Below are 14,979 nucleotides of genomic sequence, written 5' to 3'. Positions count from 1 at the left end.
GGGGTCGCACAGAGTCGGACACGACTGAAGCGACTTAGCAGCAGCAGCAGCAATCTCACTGGTGGTGGAGTGAGTGTCTAGGCCTCCTGATCATCAAATCTGCCCATGTACTACCAAGCCTCTTTACGTCTCAGAGAAGCAAAAGTACAGCCCAAGATCTTAAACAAAGTGGACAAGATTACAAACCACACCTGGAGCCCAATTCTCTTACATCAAAGTCCCTTTTCCAAGTGCAGCCCTGAAGTGCTGGTTCCTTGTGTCCCGGATACTGAGGATGGTCACGACCCAAGCACAACAGTTACAACCACATTCCCTGATGTCCCAGCCACTCACTATTAAACTGTGTAACTCATTCAATTTACTCAAGCCGCTGGAGATGCCCCAGTAAAAACTCCAAACTAATCCTTTAGCTGTCATGAATATATGAAACAGGAACACAAATGTCTTAACAAGCAATGGCAATATGCTGACTATCAAAACTTTGGAGGCTTGTTGTTAACTACTAATAATACTCTTTATAAAAATGTTATTGCATGGTATATAAAATATATCTGAATAAAGTTGCTAAAATGGATGAACTGATGTTGCCATTTATAAAGTATAACATACACATTTTGAAATAGAAAATGCATTGTTGTAAAACTTAAGCTCTTTATTTACTATAACACAGAACATTTTATTTTTAGACATCAGTGGGTTTGATTTTGTTACATTCTCACTTATTCAGCGAAAAACAAAAGTCAGGAAAATCCCATGGTGACTAGTAGTAACCTATCAGGAAATGAGAGCAAGCATGTAGACCATTCTTTGTTTGGATTGATGTTAAATCAACTGATCAGTAAAGCCTTTCTTTCTAATAATTAGGACAGATTCCGTTGCAAAGAGTGTTGGACTAGGAGTCCTCTAGAAATAAAGGCTTTCACTTTATACATGGAATAGTCACAAAATATAGATAGCTTACTTTGACTCAATTGGATTTGTTCATCCTAAACTGCCATGAGATTCAGAGAAATGGATATTTTCTCGTATGTTGTGCAACAGTTTCTTCAAATATCTGCTCATGCCCAGTTAAACTAACAAGATATTCAGACACTCCATCATCTCAGTGTGGGACACAGAGGTGGCCACATCCATCATACACACATATATAATTAGGAGACTTGGGGAATATGCTAAGAGGGCAAGAAATCATTTGCTTCTTCGGTTATGCTTTAGTGAAGAATATACATTTCTTGGTAACCAGCCAATCAGTTTTGGAAATAATATCAGACCATGACCCAGTAAAGTCTAACAGCCTATCCCTTGCTTACATGCACCATTAGAGCCTGTCGCCAATCACCAGCCATCTCTCTCAGGCATACTTTCCTTTCTCTGGAAGCAGAAATACCCCAAAATAAATTTGCCCTTCTCCAGAAAAAACACACTCCCCATTCAACAGCAAATCCTGATCCAAAGAAAAAATTAATTCAGGCAGGCAATTTTGATCTCTTAGAAAACTTTCCTTAAAAATGACAAATGTGTGTGATGGTAAAGCCATCCAGTATGTCTGCATGCTGCCTTATTAAATTAAAAACACTTGATTTATTTATACAATGTCTTCAATGGCTTACAGATTAGGATCCTAGAAACAATACATGTCTTATAGCAAAAAATATACATATAAGAATCCACCTATAGTTTATATAAATGATGAAATGCTTCTGAATATATCTATATATCTATATATGTACACATATATACTCTGTGTGTGTGTTTGCAGAATCAGCACACAAATACTGCAGTCTTTCATTGGCTCTTCCACTTCAGTGTCAAGGACACTAGGTTCAAAGTCTGAAGGAATAGAACAAAGGTCACCGCTGAGGACAGAGGACTGGCTTGATGCACCTTCCTTTGTGAAGGACCAAATTTGCTGGGCAGTGACACCCAGCAACGCACGGCTTATTGCAGGGGCCGATCTCATTCCAGTTGTCACAGGTCTTGGCACATCCTGGGCCACAGGTATCATACACAGCCCCATGCTTACACTGGGTGGCTGGAAAAGAGAGGAGATGAAGGTGAGATGTGAGCAAACAGCCAGGTTAATTCACCCTCAGCCCCATGCCATTCCCACAGGCTCATGTCACTCATGGCACAGGTCTCCCCACAGCTCAGGTGCACACCTGCCTCCTAACAAAAGAAGAAGAACCCAGCACTTCCCAGACACTCTGGGAATCACCTGCATCTGGAAAAACATGAAACATCCACCTGCTGAGCCAGTGAACTTCAAAATGAAAGGAAATGAGAAAGTTTTATTCCCAGATAGGAAAGACCATACATTAGTAAAGCTACATGTAAATCTACGGGTTACCTAGGTATTGAGAATGGTATGAAAAGTGAACTCCAAATAGTTCTTTCAGTTGTTGAGCTGCAATGAATAGGAATCATTGTTGCAACTACCTTGCTATTCAGATATACAGAATTACACATACAGGAGATGCGGTTTTGATCCCTGGGTTGGGAAGATTCCCTGGAGTAGGACATGGCAACTCATTTCAGTATTCTTGCCTGGGAAATTCCATGGATAGAGGAGCCTGGTGGGCTACAGTCCATGAGGTTGCAAAGAATCTGACACGACTTAGCGACTAAACACTACCACCACCAACTCATACAGGAAAAAAATCTGCCAAGGATATTAGAAATGTGTGACATACTTTAATCTAGTTACCATGTGTTGAATTAATCAATTTGAAACTAGTTAGAGCAAGAGATGGGTAGAGCCCAACAGAGAAAAATTAGATGTGTGACTGGGGAGAGGGAAGTAGCTGGCTGGCTGGTCAGAGAATATGAAAATGATGGTGTAGCCAAATCATAGCAATTTACTATCTTTGTTCAGTTGGAGCTGAAATGATTTTGACAGTATTCTGAAACTTACCAAAAATTCATGAATAGATTTGTCAGAAAAAAAAATACTGCCAGCATTCTGGAAGTTTTATGACACGCAGACTTTTCCATCTGAGTTACTTCCAATGACAATCAAAAGTGGCACCCCTCATTCTCAGGAGGAGGGATGTTGACACATGTAAGAATTTAGAAGAATCGTCTTGAAGAATAGTAATAACCGTCCAAACTCCATCTGTAGCTGTTTTTGTCTTCAGTTCATGGCACACAGCTCCTAGAACACCTGGAAATCTCCAGAGTGTTTGTATGCCAATAGGGCTGGTGGTTGGGGTCCCCAGACAGCTTCAGAATGGGGACTGCTCACCAGAAAGACCAAAGCATGATTAAAGGCTCAGAACTTTCAGCACTTTTTGCCAGGGATGCAGACAGGGACTGGATATTGAGATTATCACTTTCAGTCAATGATTTAATCAACTATGCCTACATAGGGACTGCTGCTACCGCTGCTAAGTCGCTTCAGTCGTGTCTGACTCTGTGTGACCCCATAGACGGCAGCCCACTAGGCTCCTCTGTCCCTGGGATTCTCCAGGCAAGAATACTGGAGTGGGTTGCCATTTCCTTCTCCAATGCATAAAAGTGAAAAGTGAAAGTGAAGTCGCTCAGTCGTGCCCGGCTCTTAGCGACCCCATCTCCATACAAATCCCTAAATGACTAACGACAGGGTTCAGAAAACTTTGGAACAGGAGGACTCACTGAGGTGCTGGGATTATGGTGTCCCCGCTCTATCAGGACAGAAGCTCTTGTGTTTGGGGGACACTTCTGGAACCCACTCTCTGTGCCTCTTTATCTGGCTGTTCATTTGTATCCCTTATAATAAACGGCTCAGACAGTTTATTAGAGAATTCCAGCTGCAATGCAGGAGACCCAGGTTCAACCTCTGGGTTGGGAAGATGCCCTGGAATAGAAACTCACTCCAGTATTCCTGCCTGGAGAATCCTAAGGACAGAAGAGTCTGGCAAGCTATAATCCATGGAGTAGCCAAGAATAGGACACAACTGAGCAACCAACACTTTCACTTTACTTTCAAGAGTAGATAAGGGTTTTTCAGAGTTTTGTGAGCCCTTCTAGAAAATGATTAAGCCCAAAAGAGAAGGAGGCTGTGAGAACAGCTCTCTGCCCCTACACTGTAGCCAAGTGGAGCAGAGAGAGGGTAACCTAGGGACTCAGTACTTGGCAACCAGCATCTGAAATGAGGTGTCTTATGGGACTGAGCCCTTAAACCTGTGGAGGTTGATGCTAACTCTGGGCAGTTAATCTCAAAACTCTACTCAATGTCCTATGGTGACCTAAATGGGAAGAAAATCCAAAAAAGAGTGGATATAAGTATACATATAGCTGATTCAGGCTTCCCTGGTAGCTCATCTGGTAAAGAATTTGATTGCAATGCAGGAGGCCCTGGTTTGATTCCTGGGTCAGGAAGATCCCCTGGAGAAGGGATAGGATACCCACTCCAGTATTCTTGGGCTTCTCGTGGCTCAGTCAGTAAAGAATCGGCCCACAATGCGGGAGACCTGGGTTTGATCCCTGGGTTGGGAAGACCCCCTGGAGGAGGTCATGGCAACCCACTCCAGTATTCTTGCTTGAAGAATCCCCATAGACAGAGGAGCCTGGTGGGCTTCAGTCCATGGGGTTGCAAAGAGTCAGACATGACTGAACAACTGAGCACAGCACACAGCGGATTCACTTTGCTATGCAGTAGAAACTAACACAACGTTGAAAAGCAGCTAACTTCTTGCAGACACCTTCTCACTCTTGGGCTTCTTTATCTTCTCTTTAACACTAAAGGTTCAAATTGCCTCCAAGACCCTTTCCGTGACATTCTTTTCTCTTCTCATTAATTCTCTTCTCCTACCTTCCCTTCTTCTTTCTTCCCTTCCCTCTCTTTCTCTATCAGTTATTAAATATTAGCTCTAATTTCCAGTCAAAACACTCTGAAGTTGATTATCATTAGCTTGGATTCTCTCCCCAAACCAATCATTTTTCCAAATCTTAATTCAAACATCACCTCCTTCAAGTAGCTTCCTGGATCTCTCCAAGATACCCTTCCCTGCTCTGCATCCAACAGCACTTCTCACATTACAGTTACCTGCTTACTTGTTTTAATCTCCCAGTTATGTGCATCTGTGGGCTTCCACTGTGGCTCAGCTGGTAAAAAATCCACCTGTAATGCGGGAGACCTGGGTTCGATCCCTGGGTTGGGAAAATCCCCTGGAGAAGGCAACCCACTCTAGTATTCTGGCCTGGAGAATTCCATGGACTCTATACTCCATGGGGTCGCAAAGGGTCGGACACCACTGAGGGATTTCATCTCACTGTGCATCTGTAGCTCCTATTTGGAGACCTTCGCAAGAGTCTCCTAAGGGTCTTTTAAAAGACATATATTCCTCAGTCCCTTCCCTAAAGATTTTTGCTCTGTGTCTACAGCGGAGCCTTGGGCAGCTGTAAATTTTAAAGGTTCCAGGGGTCACTATAACAAGCACCCTTGCTTGAACAGAATGAACCACCAAAGCTAGGGCTCCTGAGGGCAGAGTCCTTGTCTTCCATGATGTAAAGTTCTGGCACAAGGCCAAGCAGAGAGGAGCAGCTTAATAAATGCCTGTGCCTGTTGGATGATGATTTAATCTTAATGAAGTTCCATCCATCATCTTGATTCCCAATTTGGATTACATTTGGCTGGCCTTGAGTTCATTTTCCACTCTGCTGCTTCCAGAATGCCTCTTTCAACTCACTTTTCGCTCCAGATACTTTATTCCCCTCAGATCTCGCAAAGATCCCTCCTACTATGAAAACTCGGCAGATTTCCTGTCTCTTTCACCCACGTTCTTTCCTTTTCCCTCCTTCTCCTACAGACATGTGTTCCCCCATGTCTTTTCCTCTCTCTGACCTCTCAAGTCTTTCTTCTAACTGCACATGTACTTTCCTACTGCTTCTCTGTGACATCTTACCTTCGACTACTGAACAGATATTTTCCTCACCATTTGTTAGGTAGAAAATGCAGAACTACTAGGGGAAAAGTGGATTATTTTCACCATTGCTATTCAATTCAAATTAAATCAATAAACATTTACTGAGTATCTACTATGGGGCAGGCATCCTCTTAGGCCAGGGAATCCGATGTGAATCAGATATCATCTCTGAGGTTTAGTCTCAGGAGCCAGGACTTAAAACCAAATGGGTGATTTAAGTCAGTTCTAATGAGGTGGATGAACCTATAACCTATTATACAGAATGAAGTAAGTCAGAAAGAGAAAGATAAATATCATATTCTAACGCATGTATATGGAATCTAGAAAAATGATACTGAAGAATTCTAACGCATGTATACGGAATCCAGAAAAATGGTACTGAAGAATTTATTTACAGGGCAGCAATGGAGAAACAGACATAAAGAATAGACTTATGGACATGGGGAGAGGGGATGCGAGGGTGAGATGTATGGGAAAAGTCGCATGGAAACTTACATTACCATATGTAAAATAGATAACCAATGGGAATTTGCTCTATGGCTCAGGAAACTCAAACAGGGGTTCTGTACCAACCTAGAGAGGTGGGATGGGGAGGGAGATGGGAGGGATGTTTAAAAGGGAGGGAATATATGTATACCTATGGCTTATTCATGTTGAGGTTTGACAGAAAACAACAAAATTCTGTAAAGCAATTATCCTTCAATAAAAAAATAAATTAAAAAAAAAAAAACAAATGGGTGAAGGAGACACAGAAATGGATTCCTAATTAAATGCAAGATGAACACATTAGAGAGTAAGAATGAAGTACAGTGGATCAGTAAGAGAGACATCAACTCAACATTGAGGTCTGGTTAGGGATTAAGATAGGCTTGATAAAGGACAGAAATGGTATGGACCTAACAGAAGCAGAAGATATTAAGAAGGGGTGGCAAGAATACACAGAAGAACTGCACCAAAAAGATCTTCACGACCCAGATAATCACGATGGTGTGATCACTCACCTAGAGCCAGACATCCTGGAATGTGAAGTCAAGTGGGCCTTAGAAAGCATCACTACAAACAAAGCTAGTGGAGGTGATGGAATTCCAGTTGAGCTATTTCAAATCCTGAAAGATGATGCTGTGAAAGTGCTGCACTCAATAAGCCAGCAAATTTAGAAAACTCAGCAGTGGCCACAGGACTGGAAAAGATCAGTTTTCATTCCAATCCCAAAGAAAGGCAATGCCAAAGAATGCTCAAACTACCACACAATTGCACTCATCTCACACGTTAGTAAAGTAATGCTCAAAATTCTCCAAGCCAGACTTCAGGAATATGTGAACCGTGAACTTCCAGATATTCAAGCTGGTTTTAGAAAAGGCAGAAGAACCAGAGATCATATTACCAGTATCTGCTGGATCATTGAAAAAGCAAGAGAGTTCCAGAAAAACATCTATTTCTGCTTTATTGACTATGCCAAAACCTTTGACTGTGTGGATCACAAGAAACTGTGGAAATTCTGAAAGAGATGGGAATACCAGACCACCTGACCTGCCTCTTGAGAAATCTGTATGCAGGTCAGGAAGCAACAGTTAGAACTGAACATGGAACAACAGACTGGTTCCAAATAGGAAAAGGAGTACATCAAGGCTGTATATTGTCACCCTGCTTATTTAACTTATATGCAAAGTACATCGTGAGAAACACTGGGCTGGAGGAACAAGCTGGAATCAAGATTGCCGGGAGAAATATCAATAACCTCAGATATGCAGATGACACCACCCTTGTGGCAGAAAGTGAAGAGGAACTAAAGACCCTCTTGATGAGAGTGAAAGAGGAGAGTGAAAAAATTGGCCTAAAGCTCAACATTCAGAAAACTAAGATCATGGCATCCGGTCCCATCACTTCGTGGTAAATAGATGGGGAAACAGTGGAAACAGTGTCAGACTTTATTTTTGGGGGCTCCAAAATCACTGCAGATGGTGACTGCAGCCATGAAATTAAAAGACGCTTACTCCTTGGAAGGAAAGTTATGACCAACCTAGATAGCATATCAAAAAGCAGAGACATTACTTTGCCAACAAAGGTCCATCTAGTCAAGGCTATGGTTTTTCAGTGGTCATGTATGGATGTGAGAGTTGGACTGTGAAGAAAGCTGAGCGCTGTAGAATTGATGCTTTTGAACTGTGGTGTTGGAGAAGACTCTTGAGAGTCCCTTGGACTGCAAGGAGATCCAACCAGTCCATTCTAAGGGAGATCAGTTCTGGGTGTTCATTGGAAGGACTGATGCTGAAGCTGAAATTCCAATACTTTGGCCACCTCATGTGAAGAGCTGACTCACTGGAAAAGACCTTGATGCTGGGAGGGATTGAGGGCAGGAGGAGAAGGGGACAACAGAGGATGAGATGGCTGGATGGCATTACCGATTCGATGGACATGAGTTTGGGTAGGCTCTGGGAGCCTTGGTGATGGACAGGGAGGCCTGGCATGCTGCAATTCATGGGGTCGCAAAGAGTCAGACATGACTGAGCAACTGAACTGAACTGAACTAGGGATTTAGGAAGACTTCAGAAAATGGATCCCACTTAGATCTTAAAAGATGACAAGACACTGCTAGACAGACAATGGCAGAAGTTTTCCAGGCAGAGAGAGAGCATGGTGCCAGGGGAGGGAGTGGGGGAGCAAAGAGGGTGCAATCAGCAACAATAAGGAGCCATGACCCAATCATAAACTGGAGGATCCTTGGTTTGTTGGAGGAGAAGCAAGGAATTTGAGAATGAGAGTGGGAGGAGACAAAGGCAGAGAGGTGGGCAGGGGCTGTAATCCTTGAGGGAGTCTTAGAAGGGTTTTAGGGGGATAATATGATTAAATTTGCCTTCAATTTGGCACAACTTTTATATAATCCTAGAAAGTTAATCCTGACTTGGATCTTGTTTTATCCTCCATGCATCCAATATTTTTCAAACTTGTAAAAGGCAAACAATACTGACAACATAAATGTTATCTGTTTATACATGTGCATTTGAAAAGGTTTCATTTGATTAAATACATGTTTTAAAAACTAGAAAATTACCAGAGTGGTTAGGGTTGTGCTTGTGCTCAGTCATTTCAGTTGTGTTCTACTCTTTGCAACCCTATGGACTGTAGTCCACCAGACTCTTTAGTCCATGGGATTCTCCAGGCAAGAATACTGGAGTGGGTTGCCATGCCCTCCTCCAGGGGATCTTCCTGACCCAGGTATTGAACCCAGGTCTCCTGCATTACAGGCAGATTCTATACAGCTGAGCCACCAGGGAAGTCTGTGGCTAGGGTTAGCAGGTATATATTCTTAAGTGCTATTCTGTAAAGCATGCAAGGAGCATTACGTGTTACTTTATGTGGTGCCCCATGAAGGCATTACGTGTTGGCATTATCAATAGTTAGCAAGCATAGATTTGTGCCCTTTGGACTCAGCTGTTCCCACAACCCCCTTCTGTGCTGAAGGTTACAGTGCTGACCTTATCTCCTAACCTTTATAGGAGATGTCTAGTCACCAGAGGATATCAGTGTGTGTAAGTAGAGCAGAGGTGCTGCAGGCAAGGGGCTAGAATCACCTGAAGTCTGCTGAATAAAGCAAGGAGGAAACTCCCCACAGAAGCCAGCAGATTATCTCATCTGCTGCAGAAATACACACACCACTTTGAATACCTCCGAATCTTTCCCACTTATAAAATGTATTCCTGAAAAGTTCAGTGACAATTAGCAGGAAATCTGCTAAGGATGGCAAAGTAAGATGCAGGAGCAAGACCATAGGAAAATTATTGAGTCAAAAGGTACCAAGTAACAAAGATTAGGAACAGGTGAATAGAAATTGGAAAGGTCCACACAACATAACATAACAGCAGAAGATAAGATGGTTAGAGAGCATCACTGACTCAACAGACATGAATCTGAGCAAACTATGAGAGAGAGTGGAAAGCAGAGGAGCCTCGTGTGCTATAGTCCACAGGGTCCCAAAGAGTTGGACAAAATGACTTAGTGACTGAATGACAACAAACACAACAAATATTTCAATAAATTAGTTGACGCTAATATAAATACACAAATAAATATATACTCATATGTAAATATATATATATAAATTTTTAACTCATATTTTTGTTTCTATTTTACAACTAATGTTTATTCTTACAATAGGCTGACTTTTTTTTTTACAGTGTACTTGCTTTTTTGTGCTCTCCTAATAATTAAGAACAGGGGCTATAATGCAAACTGAGCTGGGTTTGAGTCCTAGCTTTCTCACTTTCTAGCTGTGTGATTTTTAGCAAATTACTTAAATATTCTAAGCCTTAATGTCCTTTACTGTAGAATGTGGGTAATATGGAGTGGGGATTAAATAAGATAAATACGATAAAAAAAATTAAATAAGATAAAATAAAGTGCCAGAATACTCCTTGGGGCAAAGGAGGTGCTTAGAAAATAGTACATATTAATATAAATGTTTATTATTAAACTTTTATAGACCTTCACAATAGCCCTCTGCATATCATATTGTGTTTAGTAATTCCTGTACTAAACTAGAGTTTCATTAGTCCTTCTCACCACAGCTGATGGGCATACACTATGTGGTAGTAGTCATGGTAATACTAAAATCCAGCCTTCTGAGAGATGTCACGTGTTCATTCAGAGATTCTTGCTTGGCTGGCTTATCTATTCAATGTACATGCTTTTTACTCTGGAAGATTTCTCTTCTCTATATTAAGTGGTTTTAAGTGCTGTCATAAGTCAAAAGATCTGAGAGCTAAAAAAACAAGTAAAGAGTATTCTTAGAGTCTTCAATATTCCAGATGAAACAGAAATGAATCTACTGAGAGATGCTGCACATCTCCATAAATACCAACTGTCAATCTGTGGAAGTTCAGTGTGTATGGGTGCGTGTGTGTGTGTGTGTGTGTGTGTAAAATGGTCCCCTGCAACCAAACATTGACAGTTACACTTCACTCAGATGGTTCCACTAATTTTAAGTGGTAAATGGAACCTTTCAGAAGTCATATTCCCTTTCCATAAGAAAAGTAATTTAGCTACTGAGATTCAGTCCCTGAAATCAGGATCCTGGGACAGGAGGAAAGTGTAGTCCTCAAATGCACTGGGTGTACTGAACTGGTGTTAAATATAGCTCAGCATGAGTAAGAGAGGGTTCACATATTCTGTATCTGATATGATCCTTGTCACAGCATCATAGCTAATAAAATTAACAAAGTTCTGCTGAGCTCAACATTACACCAGGATGAATGGCTGGGCCTTGAGTCCACATATTTTATTCATTTCCTGGTAGATTCAAGGGAAAGTGTTAGTTGTGTCTGACTCTTTGCGACCCCAAGGACTGTAGCTCACCAGGCTCCTCTGTTCATGGGATTCTCCGGGCAAAACTACTGGAGTGGGTAGCCCTCCCTTCTCCAGGGTACCTTCCCGACCTAGGGATCGAACCTAGATCTCCTACACTGCAGTCAGATACTGAGTCTCCAGGGAAAATTCAAGGGAAAGAGGACTCAAAGTAGAGAAAAGGAGACAGGCATATTCAAGGTGTGCTGGAAGGACCAAGTCTCTCAAAACCCTGCCCTTCCTATACTACCCTGCACTGAGGAGGGAGGTCAGTCATTTACTCGCACGTTTCAGGAGCCTCAGTCACACCTTAATATGAGTTTGTATCACCTCAGCCCTCCTCTGGAAAGGCAGCATTGATAAAGAGGCACTCTTGCCATGGAAAGGGAACTCAGACATAGATTGGACTTGGGTTTTCAGAGGAGAGAGCAAATAAAAGGGTTTGAGTGCTTTCTAAGGACATAGATTAGTGACTGTGTCAAGGGGTGGCTTCGGGAAGCTTTAGTGATCCCTAAACCCTCATCATTCTACTCCCCCAAAGCTACACATTAAGCATACAAGTTAACTTCGTGGTTTCAACTCTGACTGCAGGTCAGAACCACTGGAGAGGTTTCAAGTGATACACAAGACCAGTTAAAGCAGGATATCTGGGCTTGGGGCCCAGCCATAGTTTCCTGGTTTATATTTAAACTCCCAGAATGACTCCAATGTCGAGCAGATTGAGATCCACCATCTAAGTGAACATGATGTCCATGCCCTGAAAATAAGACTCAAGGCAATTCTTCCAACCAGCTGACCACCCTTGCCCTCTACCAATGTATATATTAAAGCTAGCAGTGCCATGAACTGCCTTCTTTTCCAATTTTGGAGTTAAGTTTTCTCAGATTCATGTAGAATGTTGCAAACCCCAGGCTTTCTGTTCTAGGCAAATCTGGTCCTTTAAAGAAAAACATTTGTCAACCCTTGTAGCAAATCACAGTCATCTCATCTTGCGTCTAAGAGTAGCATTACTACTGACTATCTTGTAAGAGTTGCACACTCTTCTAGATGTTTTACATACATATCACTAATGCTTATAACTCTGCAGAGTAGATACTACTATAAATTTCCAAAATATATCTAGAATCTCTCTTCCTCCTCCACACACTGCCTCCTTCTTAATCCGAGCCACCATCATTTTGTCATTCTGACTTCTGCAACAGCCTCTTGCTTTCAAGCTATTCAATGTATTCTCTACACAGGGTGGTCTTTGAAAAGCAGAAGGAAGGTTGCTTAAAGTCCATCAGTGGCTTCCATCCTTCTTGGAAAAAAAGCTAGACTCCTTTTCAAGACCTGCGAAGTCCTGCATGATTCAGCTCCAGCTTCAACTCCACTCTCATCTTGAGCCTTTCTTTCCCTTGCTTACTGTGCTCATACTGACTCACTTCCTGTTTGAGAGCTGCTATCTTATTCAAATATGATTCTTCCACATAGAGCTCTTGCCCTGACTCCCTTCAGTTCTACAATATGCAGCTGGACTATCACCTCCAAAGAACAGTCTTCTCTCCTCACCATTTAAGTAGCCACCCACTCTGGCTCCATGTTTTCTTTTGCTCTGCTCTATTTGTTTCCTTCACCATACTCACCACACTTAGCAAGTATTTATTGTAGAGTTACTAGTTTCGTCTGGTTCTCCCACTGGGCCAGCGGCACTTCAATGGCAGGGATCTCACCCCATCTCTCATAGTCACCAAAGTACCCACAGTGCTTTCTTCAATGCCTGGTACTTAGCCATTTTGTAAAAAATATTTCTTGGATGAACAAAGAATCCCATTTTACAGATATCAAATAAACTAAGGAAGTTGCCTGAGATCAAAGCGCTATTAATGACAATTACAGCAATCTGTCTCTCAGAAGGAAAAGAACATTTTACTGGTGTTTGTATAGCAGTTTCTCTTTCTCAAAATAAAAAATCACACAGGAAGCAACAGTTAGAACTGGAGATGGAACAACAGACTGATTCCAAATAGGAAAAGAAGTATGTCAAGGCTGTATATTGTCACCCTGCTTATTTAAATTATATGCAGAATACATCATGAGAAACACTAGGCTGGAAGAAGCACAAGCTGGAATCAAGATTGCCGGGAGAAATATCAATAACCTCAGATATGCAGATGATGCCACCCTTATGGCAGAAAGTGAAGAGGAACTAAAAAGCCTCTTGATGAAGGTGAAAGAGGAGAGTGAAAAAGTTGGCTTAAAGATCAACATTCAGAAAACTAAGATCATAGCATCTGGTCCCATCACTTCATGGGAAATAGATGGGGAAACAGTGGAAACAGTGTCCAACTTTATTTTTGGGGGCTCCCAAATCACTGCAGATGGTGATTGCAGCCATGAAATTAAAAGATGCTTACTCCTTGGAATGAAAGTTAAGATCAACCTACAAAGCATATTAAAAAGCAGAGACATTACTTTGCCAACAAAGGTCCATCTAGTCAAGGCTATGGTTTTTCCAATAGACATGTATGGATGTGAGAGTTGGACTATAAAGAAAGCTGAGCACCAAAGAATTGATGCTTTTGAACTGTGGTGTTGGAGAAGATTCTTGAGAGTCCCTTGGACTGCAAGGAGATCCAACCAGTCCATCCTAAAGGAAATCAGTCTTGGGTGTTCATTGGAAGGACTGATGTTGAAGCTGAAACTCCAATACTTTGGCCACCTGATGTGAAGAGCTGACTTATTTGGAAAGACCCTGATGCTGGGAAAGATTGAGGGCAGGAGGAGAAGGGGATGACAGAGGATGAGATGGTTGGAAGGCATCACCGACTCAATGGACCTGAGTTTGGGTAGGCTCCGGGAGTTGGTGATGGACAGGGAGGCCTGGCGTGCTGCAGTTCATGGGGTTGCAAAGTGTCGGATACGACTGAGCAACTGAACTGAACTGAACTGAACTATCCTGAAAACCTTAAATGACTGTAACTGTCCTGGATCTCCTTTGTTCCATACGTAACCTAAACTATAGCAATGACTATCCCTGTGCTAAGCACATCAAGCTGGTAGCTTGAGGTTAAGAGGATTTTGCACCAGTGTAAATCCTTAAATTGTGCAAATGTGCTCATCCCAAAGCACTTCTCTTAAACATTTTCTATCCTGCCCAGTGAGAAGTTCCTGTGTTTTATCAAGTTGAAATCCAGCTGGGCCACTGATAATGCCAAGGGGGGATGTGACCATTCACCTATCATCAAATTCTCTTTTATTGCTATCTTGGAAATGGCTACCCACTCCAGTATTCTTGCCTGGAGAATTCCATGGACAGAGGGCCTCGCGGGTGACAGTCCATGGGGTTGCAGAGTCAGACACGACTTAGCGACAAGCATGTTACTAGCTTGGGCACTGGAGTTGAGTTTCTGATGGTTGGATCTGCCAGAAATTTCTCACCTGCACAGTTCTGCTGTGGCTCCCAGTGGACACGGATGCCCTCTCTCTGGCAGGCCCGGGTATATGCCAGGAATGATTCGCAGTAACAGTTTTTATGGACTGGACATTCACACATGTCTGTCACGCAGGACCTAAGGGACCAACAGAAAGAAGTGAACATTCAAAAATATCAAATACCAAGTTTTCTAAATACAACTTGAAGAAAAGCAGTAGGTGAGTAAATGTCAAACCTTGTCCAGACATTAAAGGCTTCTATTTTAAATTGGAAACCTAAAAATGATATAAAAAATACTTCATGAAACCTTAGTGGATACCT

The 14,979-nt window shown here is 42.1% G+C and overlaps 1 protein-coding gene across 2 annotated transcripts in view; it reads right to left on the bottom strand.

The window, feature by feature from the left end:
• Nucleotides 1–631: 631 nt before the first annotated feature.
• Nucleotides 632–14,979, bottom strand: part of BMPER (BMP binding endothelial regulator) — a 252,348-nt gene continuing 238,000 nt past the window's right edge. For both annotated transcript variants that reach the window (XR_015163218.1, XM_086398479.1), the window contains exons 14-15: nt 14,664–14,794; nt 632–2,032 (exon numbers count right to left, since the gene is read on the bottom strand). Coding sequence is in view for 1 of the 2 variants with exons in the window: in XM_086398479.1 (XP_086254605.1) it covers nt 1,851–2,032; nt 14,664–14,794 (313 nt within the window). In the remaining variant the exon portion in view is untranslated. The remainder of the gene's footprint in view (nt 2,033–14,663; nt 14,795–14,979) is intronic.

Source organism: Bos grunniens, chromosome 4, assembly GCF_055505025.1.
Source record: "Bos grunniens cultivar Pamir isolate PY7600 chromosome 4, Bosgru_T2T1.0, whole genome shotgun sequence".
Taxonomy (NCBI): Eukaryota; Metazoa; Chordata; class Mammalia; order Artiodactyla; family Bovidae; genus Bos; species Bos grunniens.
Note: the sequence above shows the minus strand (reverse complement) of the source record. Positions and strands in the feature narration are given on the sequence as shown.